At 35.0% G+C, this 17,887-nt stretch overlaps 1 protein-coding gene across 4 annotated transcripts in view; it reads right to left on the reverse strand.

Moving 5' to 3' along the window:
• Positions 1-989: 989 nt before the first annotated feature.
• Positions 990-17,887, reverse strand: part of LOC126777112 (rab GTPase-activating protein 1-like) — a 37,107-nt gene continuing 20,209 nt past the window's right edge. For all 4 annotated transcript variants that reach the window (XM_050500019.1, XM_050500011.1, XM_050500031.1 and 1 more), the window contains 19 exons: positions 17,240-17,421; positions 15,215-15,340; positions 14,824-14,922; positions 13,975-14,135; positions 13,083-13,185; positions 12,682-12,844; positions 12,004-12,094; positions 11,644-11,788; positions 11,093-11,281; positions 10,683-10,808; positions 10,217-10,327; positions 9,749-9,879; positions 9,397-9,518; positions 8,102-8,205; positions 7,262-7,372; positions 6,392-6,452; positions 6,121-6,254; positions 5,463-5,556; positions 990-3,051 (listed from right to left, as the gene is read on the reverse strand). In XM_050500019.1, the coding sequence (XP_050355976.1) occupies positions 2,747-3,051; positions 5,463-5,556; positions 6,121-6,254; positions 6,392-6,452; positions 7,262-7,372; positions 8,102-8,205; positions 9,397-9,518; positions 9,749-9,879; positions 10,217-10,327; positions 10,683-10,808; positions 11,093-11,281; positions 11,644-11,788; positions 12,004-12,094; positions 12,682-12,844; positions 13,083-13,185; positions 13,975-14,135; positions 14,824-14,922; positions 15,215-15,340; positions 17,240-17,421 (2,558 nt within the window). In that variant the 3' untranslated portion in view covers positions 990-2,746. The remainder of the gene's footprint in view (positions 3,052-5,462; positions 5,557-6,120; positions 6,255-6,391; positions 6,453-7,261; positions 7,373-8,101; positions 8,206-9,396; positions 9,519-9,748; positions 9,880-10,216; positions 10,328-10,682; positions 10,809-11,092; positions 11,282-11,643; positions 11,789-12,003; positions 12,095-12,681; positions 12,845-13,082; positions 13,186-13,974; positions 14,136-14,823; positions 14,923-15,214; positions 15,341-17,239; positions 17,422-17,887) is intronic.

Genomic DNA, 17,887 nt, shown 5'->3' on the forward strand with positions numbered 1-17,887 from the left:
TTTGCCCTCCCGGCGAATATATATATAAAAAAAAAAAACTTCTTTCACGTATAATAGTCTAATTAATTGCTTATTAAATTAAATTATTATCAATATGTTTTAAAATTACTGCTAAAAATATAGTGCAAGCATTTTTTTAATACACAATAATAATTAAATCACAAACAAATATAATAACAGATTAAATTAAACATTGCACATAAACGTGGCAACTCTGACATATATTGGTATACAAATCAATCGAATGTTTATAAATTTAAGTAGTTAAAAATAAATAATACTCATTTTCATAAAGTGGAGATCAAAAATAAATACAATGCACATTATCATAATTTAAACGCTAACATTTTTAAATCAATTAAATAATGAAATATTTATTTAGACACTCATTTTAAACATATTATTGTCAAGCGAGTGATATAATTTCTTATAGTTTACTTATATATTAAATTATTATAGCACAATAGAAATAAACACAATTATTGTAAATATAGATCAGTATTTATGTTGCAATGTTAAGAGAACAATATATGTTTGATTTTTAAACGACTGTGTGTAATTTAGGGAGGGGTATAGTATAGTTTTGGGGGGGATTAAATCGATTTTAATAGGTGATGTCTAGGATAGTTCTTCATAGACTATACCTAGTACAGTCCCGTTAACCAGCTAGTTTACATATTAAATATATAACACTGAAATGACTTATATATGGGTTAATTATAAATACATGATATATAAGTTTTAAGAGGCAAATATTTTATAATTCTTTATATAACGGATAATATGTTATTTATACTATTTATTCCTTAAATGAGAATAAAATATACAGATATGTCAATTAAATGATATATTTTAATTTAATTAGATATATTTGAAATATAGCAAAGACTTAAGGTTGATGTTACTTATTTATTATATTATGTCTACTTTTATCTTAGTTATTTTGTTGTTGTAATGATAATGAAAATTGTTTTTTTTTTAACAAAATAATGGCACAGACTTTAAATTTAAAATAATATATGAATAATTTTCCTATTATTTATTCATTAAATGTATAATAAAATAAATGACTTCAGAATAGTTATTTTATGATATTGAGAATTTAGAATGCAAGTTACAAAATATACTATATAAATAAAAATTATATATTATATTTAATTAAGAATTTGAGATTTTTACTGAAGTGTATATATTGTTTCACTAATAAAACTTTTTCAATTTAAAAAATATATTTTTCGTATTAAAGAAATTGATTTTATTATTATCTTATACAAAATATGTTCGGGGAGATAGAGAGGCAGCGAGAGAGTAAGAGAGAGCGCCTATGTAAAAGAAAGAAACGGATAAAAAATTTAAAGCTAGCGTTGCTTTATTCGAATGACTTTTATTCAAAACTATCAGTCCGATTTAAAAGAAATACTTTTACTTTGAATAGCCCATATATTAAGAAAGATCCATATAATACCACGTTACGGCCAATGGGGGAGGAGCAAGGCAACGCTTGGAGCAGCTAGTATATCTGTATATACAGGTTCAAGACATATACATAAATATTTATATTAAGCCTCGAGTATGTATGGTTGAACGTGCTCATCTCAGGAACTCTCAATAGCTCAATATTGATCTAATAGGCTACAATTTAGTGATTTCACGCTTCTACCCTAACGAATGGAACATTAAAAATAAACAGCAAACAATATGACAAACTGTATGAAACAGCATGAACCGATCTCTTTATCGTACTTCGAAGGTCTTAAGGTTAAGCCTCGCATTAGTAATAAACTCCGCATATTTCGATAGTAAATTTATTACCAGAACTGGACTTTTATTTGCATTACTTAAAGTCGAGTTATTTTAGGTCACGAGAAAGCTGTGTAGTTAATTTTACTAATTACTGCAAAACGATGTAGGAGTTCCATTATATTACAGGACGCAGCAATTTTACATTTTTGCATGTAAAGACAAAGGAAAGAAACGCCTTAATCAACTCGATTGATCAATCATAGTTCGAACATTTGACCATAAAATTCTGACGATTATTATTGCTTTACGGATTTCGTGATAGAAACTATTATGTTAAATATTAATAAAGATCAATACTGTTCAAGTGGTCTAATGTAATACCAACCCTTGAAAAGCCTATGATTATATTATAACTTATCCAATCAAAAGGCACTCGCACTATGGCTTACGATAAAGCTTAAACGCAACGCAATGTATGGCGACATGGTATACTGAAATTATAAGTTTTGAGTATTCGAGATTATATTTTTTATGTAACCGCCGACCAGCGGCGAAGCTAAACATGTATTTTATTTTTATAGGCCTACTTTCATTATATATTTTTTTAATTTTTTTTAATAGAGTATTTTTTTAATAAAATCATAAGCAACGAAAAAGTTCTTATAGCATATAGATAACGTATGTTGTTTTTATAACGATATTTTTATCGAAAATTAAAATGTTTAATCGTAACTTTTCAACCGTGCTTACATATTATATGGAATGGGAAAATGGCAAGATTTCTAATTTTCCAAAATAAAATACGTTCATAGATAAACTCTGATTATATACCAAACTGACTAGTAATAGTTATGTGCACTTTAAAACTAACCATACAATCTCCTCACAACTCCAAACACATTGAGACCACAGATAATATCAATGGGAACATAATTTATACACAAAGAAGCGAACGCAACGCTCAAAATCAAACCAACCAATATTTAAAAATGGAACGCTTCTGTCAACCCATCGATAGGTTCTTTACAATCGTCACATCGTGGCTCCTTCGATTCAGATCTTTTGCCTCTTTACTGAGATTCGATTCGACGAGCATTGAGTGCCTTTTCGCGTTGAGATCCTTCTTCCTTCTGACAACGTCCGGACTGTACGGATCGGACACACGTCTATCGAGATTTGCTTGACTTTGTCCCTGTGTGTTTGAAAAAGAACCTTGTCTATGTAGAGAAGGCGATTGTTGCTCTTGACTTAAATTTGGAAGGTAGGTTTGGAATGATGGTCGATTTTGCGCAGCTTCCATGATGGAACCTTGGAGGCAAAATAGTAACAAATAAATTTATTGTTTACATTTTAAAATTATATTTAATAAAGTAACACATTTTTATTCATATCGAAATATTAGTGTGAATGTGTTTAAAACATAGTATATCTAAATATGAGTTAAAATACTGAAGTTAAGATAAAAGGAAAATTAAGCATAAGTGAAAATAATCAACACACGACATCAAACTACATTTTTTTATTTATCTAATAAAAATTATTTAAAAAAATAATGAAGAGCATGCATAATAAAAATGTCAATAATTGAATAAATACATTTGATTGAAGTTGGACATAATGTAAACAAAGAATAATTTGTTTAATTATTTTCTCTTATTTAAATCAATGACTATATCAAATTAACTTCCTAAAGTTACGTAGCAGCCTGTAAATGTCCCACAACTGGACTCTGCCTCCTCTCCTTTTGAGGATAATTATTGGGGTTTATTCCAACTGGCTCGCCATTTGGCATTCGTTATAATACTGTTTTATTTATATAGGACAGAGATTCTTAAATTATTTAACACAAAATATACTTTTTGTTAAAATGTAAATATCACATTATAATACGGCAGAAAAGAATATTATTAAAAAATATTCTAACATTTCGTTTAACAATTAAAAATAATACAATATATTCCCAACATTTATTTGTCTAACTAAAATATTCACTGGAAGGAATTATCTTAAGTTGGTATTAAAAATAAATTAAAGAGACTCATATTCTCGTAGACTTTTTTTGTGTTTAACGTCATCGAATATAATCGAAAGCAAAGGTATTTTTGCCTACGAGTACGAGTACTTTATATAGTTTTTGAGTTTTGTTTACATTCTGTCAACAATCGTATAAAGAAAACAAAATACGAACACAAACACACATCATGCGGGTAATGAGTGAGATCAAAGATACGTCACGAGCTGAATGTAATTAGTCATTAGATATATAATGATTTGTACAGTGAACTAAGTTTCATCACCATTCGGGCGTCTAGAACGACGAACATGCCTATAAATATGTATTTAATATTACATAAAGAACAAGCTTACGGTAATTTACTAATATGTATTCACCTGAACCAACATTAAACAGGGTTTTAATGACCTACAAAAAAGAGACAAGTTCATTTCTTATTACTGAGAAAAGATGGTACCTATCGATTACGTATTAAATAATTGATAATTCAATAAAAAAAACACGAATATAAATTGTTTTCGTGTAAATATATATATATTGATAGAATCAACGTAGACAGAATATTTTCAATGCTTTTACGTTATATTCGTTTATCATCATGGTTGAAAAAGCAAATGATAAAATTAAAGGTTCGTGTAATGGTCTTAAATGTAACATGCCCATTGAATGTGTTTAATATGTATTATGTTGTGGGTTTGGAGCAGCGTGGTGGAATAAGCTCCAAACCTTCTCCTCAAAAAGAGGAGAGGAGGCCTTTAGCCCAGCAGTGGGACATTCACAGGCTGTTACGGTTACGGTACCGTATGTTGTGGGTGTTTAAACTTGTTAAAGTAGCGTTGTAAGCCGTAAACGCGATATAAGAAATGCGCGCATCCATTAATAATTCAAAGCAATGTGTTAAAATCCTTTGGAATCAAATGTTAATCGAGTCAATATTCGCTTTTACTTGATACTTATTAAGTTATAGTCTATGGTCGTGAGACGAAATATATAATATAAAATTGATTGTTTTTAGAAAATTATGGACATATGTCTGCTGTCGTTAATAACAATCTTTTAGGAAAACTCACTCGGTGCGGATGTATAGTGCGTTAATCGTATTAAAAGCATGTGACAAATCAGTGATCGTCCGTAGTAAGTGAAATGTGTTTGTAGATATTATGAATCTATGCGAGTGTGAAAGCACCTTTGCTGTGAAAGTGTAATTCGGTATTTGAAGGAAAATTTATTATCATATTTTTATTTACTTTATCATAATAAATATGGAATATTTTTTTTTGTTATATTTATATATGATGCAATAGTTTATAAAATATTAAACATGAATAAAATATCACGCGACCACGATGTACGACGAATGTTTATAACGTAATAATGTTAACTTTCTATGATGACATAAGCCAAATCATACTAAGAAGCCGAGATAAATTCATTATCCATCACGTACACTCGAGTGCTGATTGTGACAGGTTTTTTTAAATTGTATATGAATTTTTAATCAATAAAGTTTTTTTCAAATTTTTTTTTTCCTTTTATTCTTTTTTTATTTGATATTTAAATTTATGATAAAAAGAAAGTCATTCAAATATCAAACGTCTGCAGTATCAGTGTTAAACTGTATGTCGAATGGATAAAAGGAAGAAGAGTAAGAAAGCAGCAAAGGCCACATAGTCGCAGGCGAAGAGCGCCACGCGCCAGCGCTTACCCAGCGTGCGTACGAGCCACGGCGTCACCGACTGCTTCTGGTTCATGGCCGCCTGCATCTCGCTCAGCGCCGCGTTCAGCTGGTGGCTCAGCTCCTGTAAAGCGGTACTGGTCAGCCACGCCAAGGATAACCAAGATGTCATTGTTTGGTGACTTTTCTACATTGGATATATTTTTTTTATAGAATAGGAAGGCGGACTAGCATATGGGCCACCTGATAGTAAATGGTCCTCAACGCCCTTAGACATTGGCGTTGTAAGAAATGTTAACTATCGCTTACGTCACCAATGCGCCACCAACCTTGGAAACTAAGATGTTATGTCCCTTGTGCCTGTAATTACACTGACTCACTCACCCTTCAAACCGGAACACAACAGTACCAAGTACTGCTGTTATATATATTTTGGATATATTTTTGTAGATAAAAAACTACCGATGGGTAGTTCTGCGCAAACCTATCTGAGTCGGTACCACCAATTCATTAGTTATTCTACCGACAAACCTCAAAAAATCATCATTGTCATAGCTTTTTTCCTGTTTAAAGGTTGTGAGCCGTCCATAGAGAAGTATTGACGGTGTAAGGAATGGTTTTCAACTCTTTTCGTATATATGTGTGTACGTATACACACACATACGATGAGAGATACGATGAGTCCCACCTGGTTGCTGCACTGCGCCTGCACGTGCGCCAACTTGACCTGCGCGAGCTCCAGCTCGAGGTCTCGCACGCGCTGCTTCAGACGCGCCTCCGTGTCACTTGAGCTCTCCTTCTCTTCCCCCTTCGGCTCTAGCTCTGTAATTGGTAAAAGGTATCGTATTGGAGCCACTCGTTTTTTTAAATATAGATCAAAGGCCCCGTGTAAGCCGGCCTGATAAATATATATTTTCTTGTAGTGTGCAATAAAGTAATTGTAATAAATATATACATACCCTCTTTATTGTCCTTCTGTGCTAACTTCACGCTGCAACTGACACAGCTACTCACACAGTCCTAAAAAGAAATAAACATTTCTATAATTTCTTTACTGCTAACTAAAAGTCTTATCGTCATATATTACATAACATAAAAGTTTTTTTTAGAATAGGAAGGCGGACGAGCATATGGGCCACCTGATAGTAAGTAGTCACCAACGCCCATAGTAATTGGCATTGTAAGAAAAGTTAACCATCGCTATCACCAATGCGCCACCAACCCTGGGAACTAAGATGTCCCTTGTGCCTGTAATTACACTGGCTCACTCACTCTTCAAACTGGAGCACAAATAATACCAAGTACTGCTGTTTTGCGGTAGAATATCTGATGAGCGGGTGGAGCGGGTGGGAGCTTGCACAAAGGTCGTCTGGGTAGCTAAGAATATATACATAAGGGAATCTTTTTTATGAACTAAAAATATACTTGGTAATAGGACTTTGCAAGCCCGTCTGTATCCCACACACTGACCACGTATTCTATCCCCAAACAGCAATACTTAGTATCCTTGTGTTCCGGTTTGAAGGGTTAATGAGTCAGTGTTACTACGGACACAAGAGAAATAACATCTCAGTTCCTAAGGTTGGTGGCGTACTGGCGATGTGAGGTATGTTTAATATTTCTTACAGTGCCAATGTTTATGAGAGATGGTATTCACTTACAATCTAGTTGCCCATTTGCCAGTCTACCTACCTATTTACCATAAATATAAAATGAACGTAAAAATATACTTTTTGGTAGTATTAGATAGATTTTATCTACTCGTAATATATATATTTTTTAATTTGACTTATATTAACAAATAAGCTATCAATTCATTCAAAACTCACCTGCATTTGATGTAACTGTTTGTCGAGACGCGCACAAATCTCTCTGTAGTCTCGCGCAACCGCCGCGTAGTGAACAGACTCCCTTTGTGCCTCCTCCAAATTACTTCGAGTCTAAAACAAAATTAATCACTCTTATATATAAACTATAAAGGGAGAGGAGGCCTTAGTCCAGCAATGGGACATTCACAGGCTGTTACGAATATATAAAACATATGCATATATGTAATTAATATTCAAAAATAAAAATATCCTATTGACGTGCTATATGTATATATCATACAGGACTGCCTCGTTGGTCTAGTGGCTAGATATAAGGCCGTTGACCCGGAGGTCCTGGGTTCGATTCCCAGGTCGGGCTAATAAAAAGTTATTGGGTTTTTCTGTCAGAAAATTCTCAGTAGCAGCCCGGGGTCTGGAAGTTGGAAGTGTGTGAAGCCGTTGGTCCTGCGCCTGAACTCTTTCCAGTCGTCTCGGATTATCATCCAATCGGATTATGAGAGCTAGGGAATAGAGTGCCAGGTCCAAAAGTTCCAGCTCGATCTACTACCATGACTTTAGTTAAGACCATTTAAAAAGTGAAAATTTTAATTTTATTTTTGTTTGTATTTACAGAATATTTATCCTTTTTACCGTCCCATCGGATTGTGAGAGTGCACCTGTGTTTGCGCACACACTTGTGCACAATAATATCTCCTGCGCAGTTGGTTAATCTCTCTTGAGATTGGCCGCCGTGGCCGAAATCGGTCTGGAGACCTTATATAACACAATATTTGATTATACATATTAAACGTAATTTTTGTGATAAGATTTCGGAGCGCGTAGTTAATAATAATAAGTCACCTGTTTAAGTTGATTTTCGAACGTATCCTTTTCTTGTTGAAGTTGTGTATTTATAACTTTTAACCTTTCCAATTCGACGTTGATCTTTTCCTTTTCCGCTGATTCTGTAAGAAATTGAATCATTGTTTGATAATTATTCTTTCATAAGCTAAAATGAAAAGAATGAAAAATTCATCTCGTGCTTGGCGGTGAAGGAAAACATCGTAAGGAAACCTGCATGTGTCAATTTCATTGAAATTCTGCCACATGTGTATTCTACCAACCCACATTGGAGCAGCGTGGTGAAATAAGCTCCAAACTTTCTCCGCAAAATGGAGAGGAGGTCTTAGCCCAGCAGTGGGACATTAACAGGCTGGTACTGTAAGCTAAAATGATTAGCTGACAAAAAAAATCTCATTTCTAAACAATTATATCTAGCGAACTCTAATATACAAAATCTAGTATATTCGATCAGTTTTAATCTAAATGGTTCTTGAACTCCTAAACTTATTATAAATGTAAATTAAGTCAACCAACACCCATTGCAAAAAATTATTAATTGTTATCAAAAGATATCAAATTAAACATTTAATAACGCAACTCTAATATTTCACTTAACTTCATAAAAAATCGATTTTAATGAATCTTTAGTAATATTATAAATGCATGAGTTTCTTTGTTTATTACTCTGTAATTTTATTAATTGTCCAGAGGGTGGATCTACCAGTTATCTGCCCGATAGCTGGTTGGAATCACTACGGGTACGCGACCCCGGACTGCTCTAGCTACTAGTATCACATTCCTGTATCTTCCGTGATCACAGTATCCTCCCCCCTCTCCTTGATACGCTGTTTCCCAAAATTATCCCAGCGTCACGCCAAAGAAGAAGGAAAACTAATATTAAACCCGGAGCGGTGCCTCCGTTTAGGCGTAAGCCAGTCACCTGCGGCCAAACCAGCACCACACGTATTGACTCGTCATTCCTGCGGATCCTGCTGGGGAGGAGGAGAGGGTGGCATGGGTACTGGGCAAGCCCGTGTTGCCATAAAGTCGCCTGCCCAGGCGTAGCAGCATCCACGGAGAGGACACTTCGCTCACCTGTCTTGCAGGTGGAAAACAACACGGAGAGTGGCTTGCTTAAATCATCTGACAAAGATGCAGAGGCCTATATATATACTCTGTAACGTCTTAACTACCGACACCTCCCCTCACACGACTACCTACCACGCGCGCAAAGCTGAGACCGAAATTTAGTAATATATATTTCATAGATTTTATATACGTAGTAATATTATTGTAGCGTACGTAGTGCTTACCTTTTATAAATTTCTCGTATTCCAGTTGATACTTCTGTAGCCTTTTGACCTTAATACTGCAAGCTAGTTTCACTATCTGCCGTGAAGCTTCCTCGGCGCGACATTTCTTCGGTAATGTTACTCTATTAATAAAAAAAAAAACATTCATAAGAAATTCATCATTTTAGTTATATATGGAAATTTACTATTGAGAAAAATGTATTTGTTTTAGTATATGGTAAAAAAGTTAAACCTATGTAAATTAAATTTGATTAAACGAACAATTAACGTCTGACCCGATTTTAATTTACCTATCCAAAGCCACTGTTTGAAGCTATAAGATGAAACGTTGCTATTATATTTGTTAAAGTACCTGAAATATTTGAGTACACCTTCGAAATCGTGTTGCAAGAGATCCTTTCGAGCACGGGTGAGTAGAGCCAACGAAACTTGGAATAGTGTGTCCATTCCTTGTAGTAGGAATACATCCAGGATGTGATACACCTATCAAGAAAATTTCTTTCATTATTAAATATAAAATGCAAAATGTAATTGATATGTATTAGCGGGTATAGTCAATATTTTTTAACTTATTTTAAGAAGCAATAAGAAAGCAAATAAGAAGAAATTTTATTACTTCTATTGTAATAGTTAATAATACCTTTAAATGTCATAAAAGAAAAAAAATTGTCACACATTTTAATATCATTTTTAGACCACATTACATTGTACTAGTTATTGTGCTTCTTAATCAAAATTAATTATCAGTGTTTAGTGCAGATTGCACCGAGAGGACTGAATTGTTAATTATAAATAATTTATTTTGACTTTAATAACTTACCAACGGAAGAGGAAACCGAGCAGTAAATACTGTAAGGAACCATTGCGACGCGAACATGTGTGGTTCAACACCCAACTCTTGGAAGTGTGCACGTAAGTCGTTTAGTTGTTCCTTTAAGAAAAAAAAGATTTTATTAAATTGTAAATCCGGCGCGAAAGATCAGAATAATTTTTTTTTTCATTTTATCGTAGAATATATTACAATATATTAATTTTTAAACTTTTAACTTATTTAGAAGTGCAACTGCACTGTTGGTAAATAATTTTAGAATTACTTGTCATGTACTCTAATAAATCATTTTTGTAGTTGAATTAATACCAGGCTGGTAATAAAAGAATATAGTTAGCTATCAATGACGTGATATTTTAAATATACACCAATCATTAGAAAGTAATTTTTTTAAGTAAAATATTGTCATGATAAAAACGAATAAATTGTAAAATAAATTAGTAATCAATTTACTCACCTCCATTAGCCTATCCAGCTGGTGCAACCTCATATATAGTGCCTCGAAGCCATCCTTATATAGCTCCCGTAGTCCATAGCCATACATTAAACGAACCAATAAACAAAATGCTTGCTCTTCTGGCATCTGAAAAATAAAGCAATTTTGTTTTAGACGAGAAATTCATCGTTGTTTATCGTGTCTGTTTGCACCTTATGTATTTATACGAGTATATAAGTGCTATAGCATAATTAGGAATATTTTATTACTTAGGGTAGGAGAAAAAAAACACGTGCAAAACACCTCACATGTGACAGAAGTGAAGCCTTTTTGCATTAGACGCATAAAATATATTATACCAATTTGACCCAAAAGCTTATGGATTAGATCGTTGCAGCATACTAGTGCCGGTAGGAGGGTGCGGGACTCACGTGCAGCAGCAGCGTGGCGGCGAGGAAGCTGAGCCCCTGGCAGTAGCCCACCTCCACGTCGTACACGGCGTAGGCGCGCGCCATGCGCAGCAGCGAGTCCTGGCCCAGCCCGCCCGCCTCGCGGAAGAAGTCGTGCGCAGGGAACGTGCGAGCGATGTCGCGCTGGATCACCGCCTCGAACGGACACTCCTGCGGACCGCCGACCGATTATTTCTATATGGGTATATATGGGTATATATGGGTATTTTTAATAGTGTAACATTTTTTGAGAGTCTGTATAACACGTTTTACGCTTAATTGGGATAAATTATTGTTTAAATTTCACGATAGCATTCGTGCGTTACAAAAAGAGGTAATGTCAGTTCTTTATTTATTTACATTTCTATTTTTATGTAGATGTTATTGTATGATAAATGCCTAATATTAGATATATCGTTCCAGTTTATAAATCCACTGAAGTAATTGTAACATTCAAATTTAATGACTGTAACGAATTCCCTTTATCTATATTAATTCCATGAAAAAACCATAAAACATCTATGTATTCGTACTTTGCTGATGAGCGTTCGGTATGTCTCCATAAGCTTATCGTTCTGGTCGACGCCGGCCAGTCTCAGCCACACCTCGCCCCGGAGTGCTTCCGGAACTCCCACGCGTACGAGCTGACTGAGAGCGCGAGGACGAGGTCCGATCCAACTGGAAAATAATGGTAACGTTAAATAATTCAAAAATGTCTAATATAAAATACGAAGTGAAAAGATAATATTTTATACCCCCAAAAGTACTTGGTTATAAATAATGACTACATATTTTATAATGATACATACGCAAATATGCGTGCGTCACATAAACGTCTGAATGCACGGAAAAACTTTTCTAAGTACATGTGGATAATATGAAAAACCACTTACTTTCTGAGGACTTGTGCCCAATTCTCAAGCACGTCTACACCACAATCTTTAGACACCTCGCCAGTTCCACTTAGAAGTGGCTCATCGCCATCTGAAAAGGAGATTTTATATTGGAATACAGTTCAGATAGATCGGCTCTCAATATACCGTAACACCGTACCGTAACAGCCTGTGAATGTCTCACTGCTGGGCTAAAGGCCTCCTCTCCTCTTTTTGAGGAGAAGGTTTGGAGCTTATTCCACCACGCTGCTCCAATGCGGGTTGGTAGAATTCACATGTGGCAGAACTTCAGTGAAATTAGACACATGCAGGTTTCCTCACGATGTTTTCCTTCACCGTAAAGCACGAGATGAATTATAATCACAAATTAAGCACATGAAAATTCAGTGGTGCTTGCCCGGGTTTGAACCCACGATCATCGGTTAAGATTCACGCGTTCTTACCACAGGGCCATCTCGGCTTGTTGTTGTTGTTGCTCTCAATATATCATCCTCAAATTATGAATATTCATCCTAAATGCCAAACAAATAATCAACCCAAAGACTAATAAGACTAAAGACTTTAAGTGTGGACCCAAAATGGTGAACTTAAATCTCTGGTCAAAAGCGTCCACTCCTTTTTAGGTTTTTCCTGTTCTATCCTTTAAGCCTATAGATACTATAAGGTAGTCCAATTCACCGGAGTCTGGCTCCGAAGGCGAGGGCGGCGCGGGCGCAGTGGACAGCGGCGACGGCAACAGACTGGACAGAGACAGCGGCAGGTTGAGCCGAGACCGGTCGAGCTCCCCCGACGTCTCCACGCTGGCCACTTCGTACTGTAGCTGGCCCAGAGAATCCACTGACTGGAAATACAAAATTATCTTTCATCGTTACTTGTGCAACAGCGAATTTTGAAGTCATATTACATTATATAACATATATTAATAACATAACATTTTCTACTCGGAATTTTAGCCGAATACCGATCATGTAACTAATTTTTTATCCATCTGTAATCGTAGCACTCAAGTGTTATAATTTTAGAAGAAAACAATAATAATATATATAATATAAAAACAACAATAATAAATAAATATTTACCTCTCTCAAATTTATATAGAACTGTTGTACGAGTGGTCGTTTGGAGTAGTACCAAAATCTTTCCGCTGGGGGATACACTTTGACTGGTGTTTCGATTACTAATCTGTAAACGAAAAATATAAATTTGAATCTACAAATGAAGGGTCTTAATTTAATTAAAAGATTTTGATAACTATATATCAGTCTAAATATTAAAATAAAATTAGTGTAAAACATTGATGTCAAAGATCTAGAACGTAATCGAATAATTGGTCAGCATATTATTATCTTATTCACATAGCTTGCATATGGTAAAGATTCATGAATTCCATTTCACGCATGTTGCCGAATTATTGAAATAAACAATTACAAATATAGAAAATGAATCATAACTTATATATAAACAAAAAAAAGGATTCTACATCTTAAATACCCTGATTACCAGTGCATTGACAAAGTAAGGAATGGTTTACACTTTGAACATTGTACAATGACAGGTTTTTTTTAATAGAATAGGACGAGCACATGGGCCACCTGATGGTAAGTGGTCACCAAACACCCTTAGACATTGGCATTGTAAGAAATGTCAACCATCGCTTACATAGCCAATGCGCCACCAACCTTGGGAACTAAGATGTTATGTCATTTGTGTCTGTAATTACACTGGCTCACTCACCCTTCAAACCGGAACACAACAATATCAAGTACTGCTGTTTTGCGGTAGAATATCTGACGAGTGGGTGGTACCTACCCAGACGAGCTTGCACAAAGCCCTACCACCAGTAAGGTGTGCGTTGTGTTATGCAGTAATTGGGGTATATTTAAACACTACGTACTACGTAAGCTCGTATTTATATTTCATAAGAGTTCCTTCCTTATTAGTAAATAAATAGATAGGTGCGGGGCGACCGACCGCAGCGGGTCCCGGATGCCGCGTATGACGAGGTCGAGCGCGAGCGACATGTATTGCGGCGCGCCGTCCCCGCTGGCCACGTTGAAGGCGGCCAGCGCGGACTCGCCCGCGTTCCACAGCGCGCACACCGAGCAGCCCGAGCCGCCCGACGAGCCGCTCACCTGCACACACGACCAATAAAATTTAATGGTTTTTCTGAGTTGAAATTCGTGTAAATACAGGGTAAAATGTAAAAAGGTCGGAACTAATTGACAGTTTTAAACTAGTGACTCGGTTAGCATGTAAAGCGCGCTATCCCCCTCCACTCGTGTCGGACTCTGACTTGACTCAAGCCTGCTATTTTTTTGAATGAAACTATTAGAAAATGGTAAAAACAAATGTGTTTTCATTCATCATTAATAAATTATACAACTTCAACGTAAATAAGTAAACCACATATGAACAACGTTATCTTAAACTTCAAATAACAAACAGCAGACTTTAACTTTCAAATAAATATTTTTCGTTTACAAAAGCCTAGATGGCCTAGTGTTTAGAACGCGTGAATCTTAACCAATGATCGTGGGTTCAAACCCGGGCAAGCACCACTGAATTTTCATGTGCTTAATTTATGTTTATAATTCATCTCGTGCTTGACGGTGAAGAAAAACATCGTGAGGAAACCTGTATGTGTCTAATTTCATTGCAATTATGCCACATGTGTATTTTACCAACCCGCATTGGAGCAGCGTGGTGGAATAAGCTCCAAACCTTCTCCTCAAAAGGGAGAGGAGGCCTTAGCCCAGCAGTGGGACATTAACGGGCTGTTACTTAGATTCCTATCAGAACAATATAAGTTCAATTACATACCATTTCAAGTAACTGCATGTCTGAATGTTTCACACTCCGTCCAGGAGCGAGAAGGATGCCGAAACACCTCTCGATATATAAACCTCCAGTGTACGATGACTGAAAAACAAATTCAGCTAAATAAAATACAACTCTAATTTATATGATACTAGCTGCCTGTCCCGACTGTGCGAGGGTAAAATAATTATCTACATATAACGAATTTTATTTGTTTGTGGGTCAGGAACCTTCGCGGGAGTACGCTAAGCAATCAATCAAAGTTTCATAACAATCGGATGAATGTCTTAGAAGCGCATAGAGGACAAACATAGATAGAAACTTTTTTTTTACAGATTTGAAAGTAATTAATTGGGTAATCAATATATATTTGAATTTTAGTCTCATTATTCACCTGTGGGTCATCCGGTTCTGCCTGCACGTTATTAGTGACCTGCGTCACGTTGATGGTCACTTGTTTGTCGATACCACCACGCAACTTGTAACCGAGACGTTCTTTCGGCACATGGCTGAATGTGCCCTGTAAAATAAATACATTTATTTACATTTGTAATATTTACTACTGGTAGAGCTTTGTGCAAGCTCGTCTGGGTAAGTACCGCCCACTCATCAGATATTCTACCGCAAAACAGGAGTACTTGATATTGTTGTGTTCCGGTTTGAAGGGTGAGTGGGCCAGTGTAATTACAGGCACAAGGGACATAAAATCTTAGTTCCCAAGGTTGGTGGCGCATTGGTGATGTAAGCGATGGTTAACATTTCTTACATTGCCAATGTCTATGGGCGTTGGTGACCACTTACCATCAGGTGGCCCATATGCTCGTCCGCCTTCCTATTCTATAAAAAAAACCGTTTTAATTTTATTTTGAAATCATTGATAGTCGCCTATTTTATAGATATAGAAGTATGTATAGTTGGATAATTTCATACAATAAAACGCCATAAAAAACTTTTGGAGTGCTAATTTCCAATAACTGCTAGTGACTATTTCCTTACGGTGTACTTTACAATTTAGAATCATTGCAGGCCAAGGTTTAGAACAATCAAATTATTTCAAAAATTCTTTTATTCTTTTATTCTAAGATCTTGTAATAGTCATAATAGAAAATACAACCACATTGATCTGTTTAAAAATAGTTTAAGTAAATTTTATAATCTTGTGAAAAATACTTATTAGTAATTAACCATAACCATATTTACGTTAAAATTTTACTTTGTCATAAATAGTTATATTTTATGTAACATCAAAATTAGTCCACTTCCCTGTTAAAACAGTAGTGGAAACTTAACTGGCATAAGTGTTAAAATATGATTATTATATTAAGTTGTAATATACGATATGCTGTATGTTTCCCTAATAAATAAATAAAATAAAATAAAAAAAATAAAACAATCACTCTTGTAAAAGATGCTTAAGCAAAAGTTAAGTTCGAAAGAGGCAGATCTTTTTTACCTTTTCATCACCTTTAACTTTTAAGCAGATAAATCACTGTATCTATACTTTTCTTGTGACGAAGAAACTCTATCAATCATTGATAAGATTCCATAAACATTCTAGTGAGTACATATATCGGATCACTTTTGAAATTTTACAATATTTTTTTATCTTAATTCCAAGAAGTCACGAGCGGATGTTTTTAAATAAAACAAATAAAGACAAATAAACAAGCCGAGATGGCCTAGTGGTAAGAACGCGTGAATCTTAACCGATGATCGTGGGTTCAAACCCGGGCAAGCACCACTGAATTTTCATGTGCTTAATTTGTGTTTATAATTCATCTCGTGCTTAACGGTGAAGGAAAACATCGTGAGGAAACCTGCATGTGTCCAATTTCATTGAAATTCTGCCACATGTGTATTCTACCAACCCGCATTGGAGCAGCGTGGTGGAATAAGCTCCAAACCTTCTCCTCAAAAGGGAGAGGAGGCCTTAGCCCAGCAGTGGGACATTAACAGGCTGTTACTGTTAAACAAGTTTGACATTGGATTGAAGCGATATCATTGGTCGGGATCTTGAATAATTTTCATTATAGATTTGCGAAAAAAATGCATCTTTAATTTCAACTAAGTTTTTTATTGAATCTTTGGAAGGAAGTTTAAAGATATAATAAAACACAATTCTTCTGAACTAATTATTCTGAATCATAATGTCCTGCTTACGGATATAATTCTCTATGCGACATCGCATATATAATTATATTCGAGAATTCAGAAGCTGTTATATGCTTGTTACTTACGGATCAGAAAGCTGATAGGTAGTAGGCTAAGTTATAGGTATAAAGAGGAGATGCACTAGTGTGTGAATAAGTAAAAATCAAATGACAATTATACTAACAATAATAAATAATTCTACTATCCGTAAGCAAAAAGTTTTTTTTAATATCATCTTCATTTATTATTAAAATAATATACTTCTAACCTTAGCATCAGTCTCCTTGATGTCCACAGTGCACTCGAGTACGTGCATCAGCTGCATGGGCGGCGCAGCGGGCCCGAGACCCTCGGTTAAGGAACCCGTCATAGATGGCGCTGCACTCAAGTCTCCCACCAGGGACGACGCCATCGAACGCGGTATACGCTCGAATGCTTTAGCAAAGCAACCTGAAAAAAAGGTATATTCATTATTTCTATTTAAACTTGAACATCTAAGATTTAAAATTATATATACATCAAATTTTTTACAACAACTTAAATGTTACATATCAATCGTATTACAATATTTAAACTAAAAAAAGTTAAATTAATCAAATACTATATCTACTTTGATTATTTATTTTATAACTATATACAGTCAAATCAGCTTGCAGACGTTGTTGCATTTGCAGTAGTGTACGGTCAGCAGATAAATAAATTTACAAATACTTTTTTTAATTTTTATGAGTACACACATATATTAAACGGAATTTTTAAGCATGAATTTCTTCAACTTGCTTTCATCCTAGAAATCATTTATATTAGTAATAATTCGTTCTGATACTGTATCTAAAGCCTCTTCAATAGTATGTAGACAAACATTTCTCCATTCCTCTACGATTATAGCAATAAAAAAAATTCTCAGCTAATGTGC

This window comes from Nymphalis io, chromosome 2 (assembly GCF_905147045.1).
Source record: "Nymphalis io chromosome 2, ilAglIoxx1.1, whole genome shotgun sequence".
NCBI classification, from domain to species: Eukaryota; Metazoa; Arthropoda; class Insecta; order Lepidoptera; family Nymphalidae; genus Nymphalis; species Nymphalis io.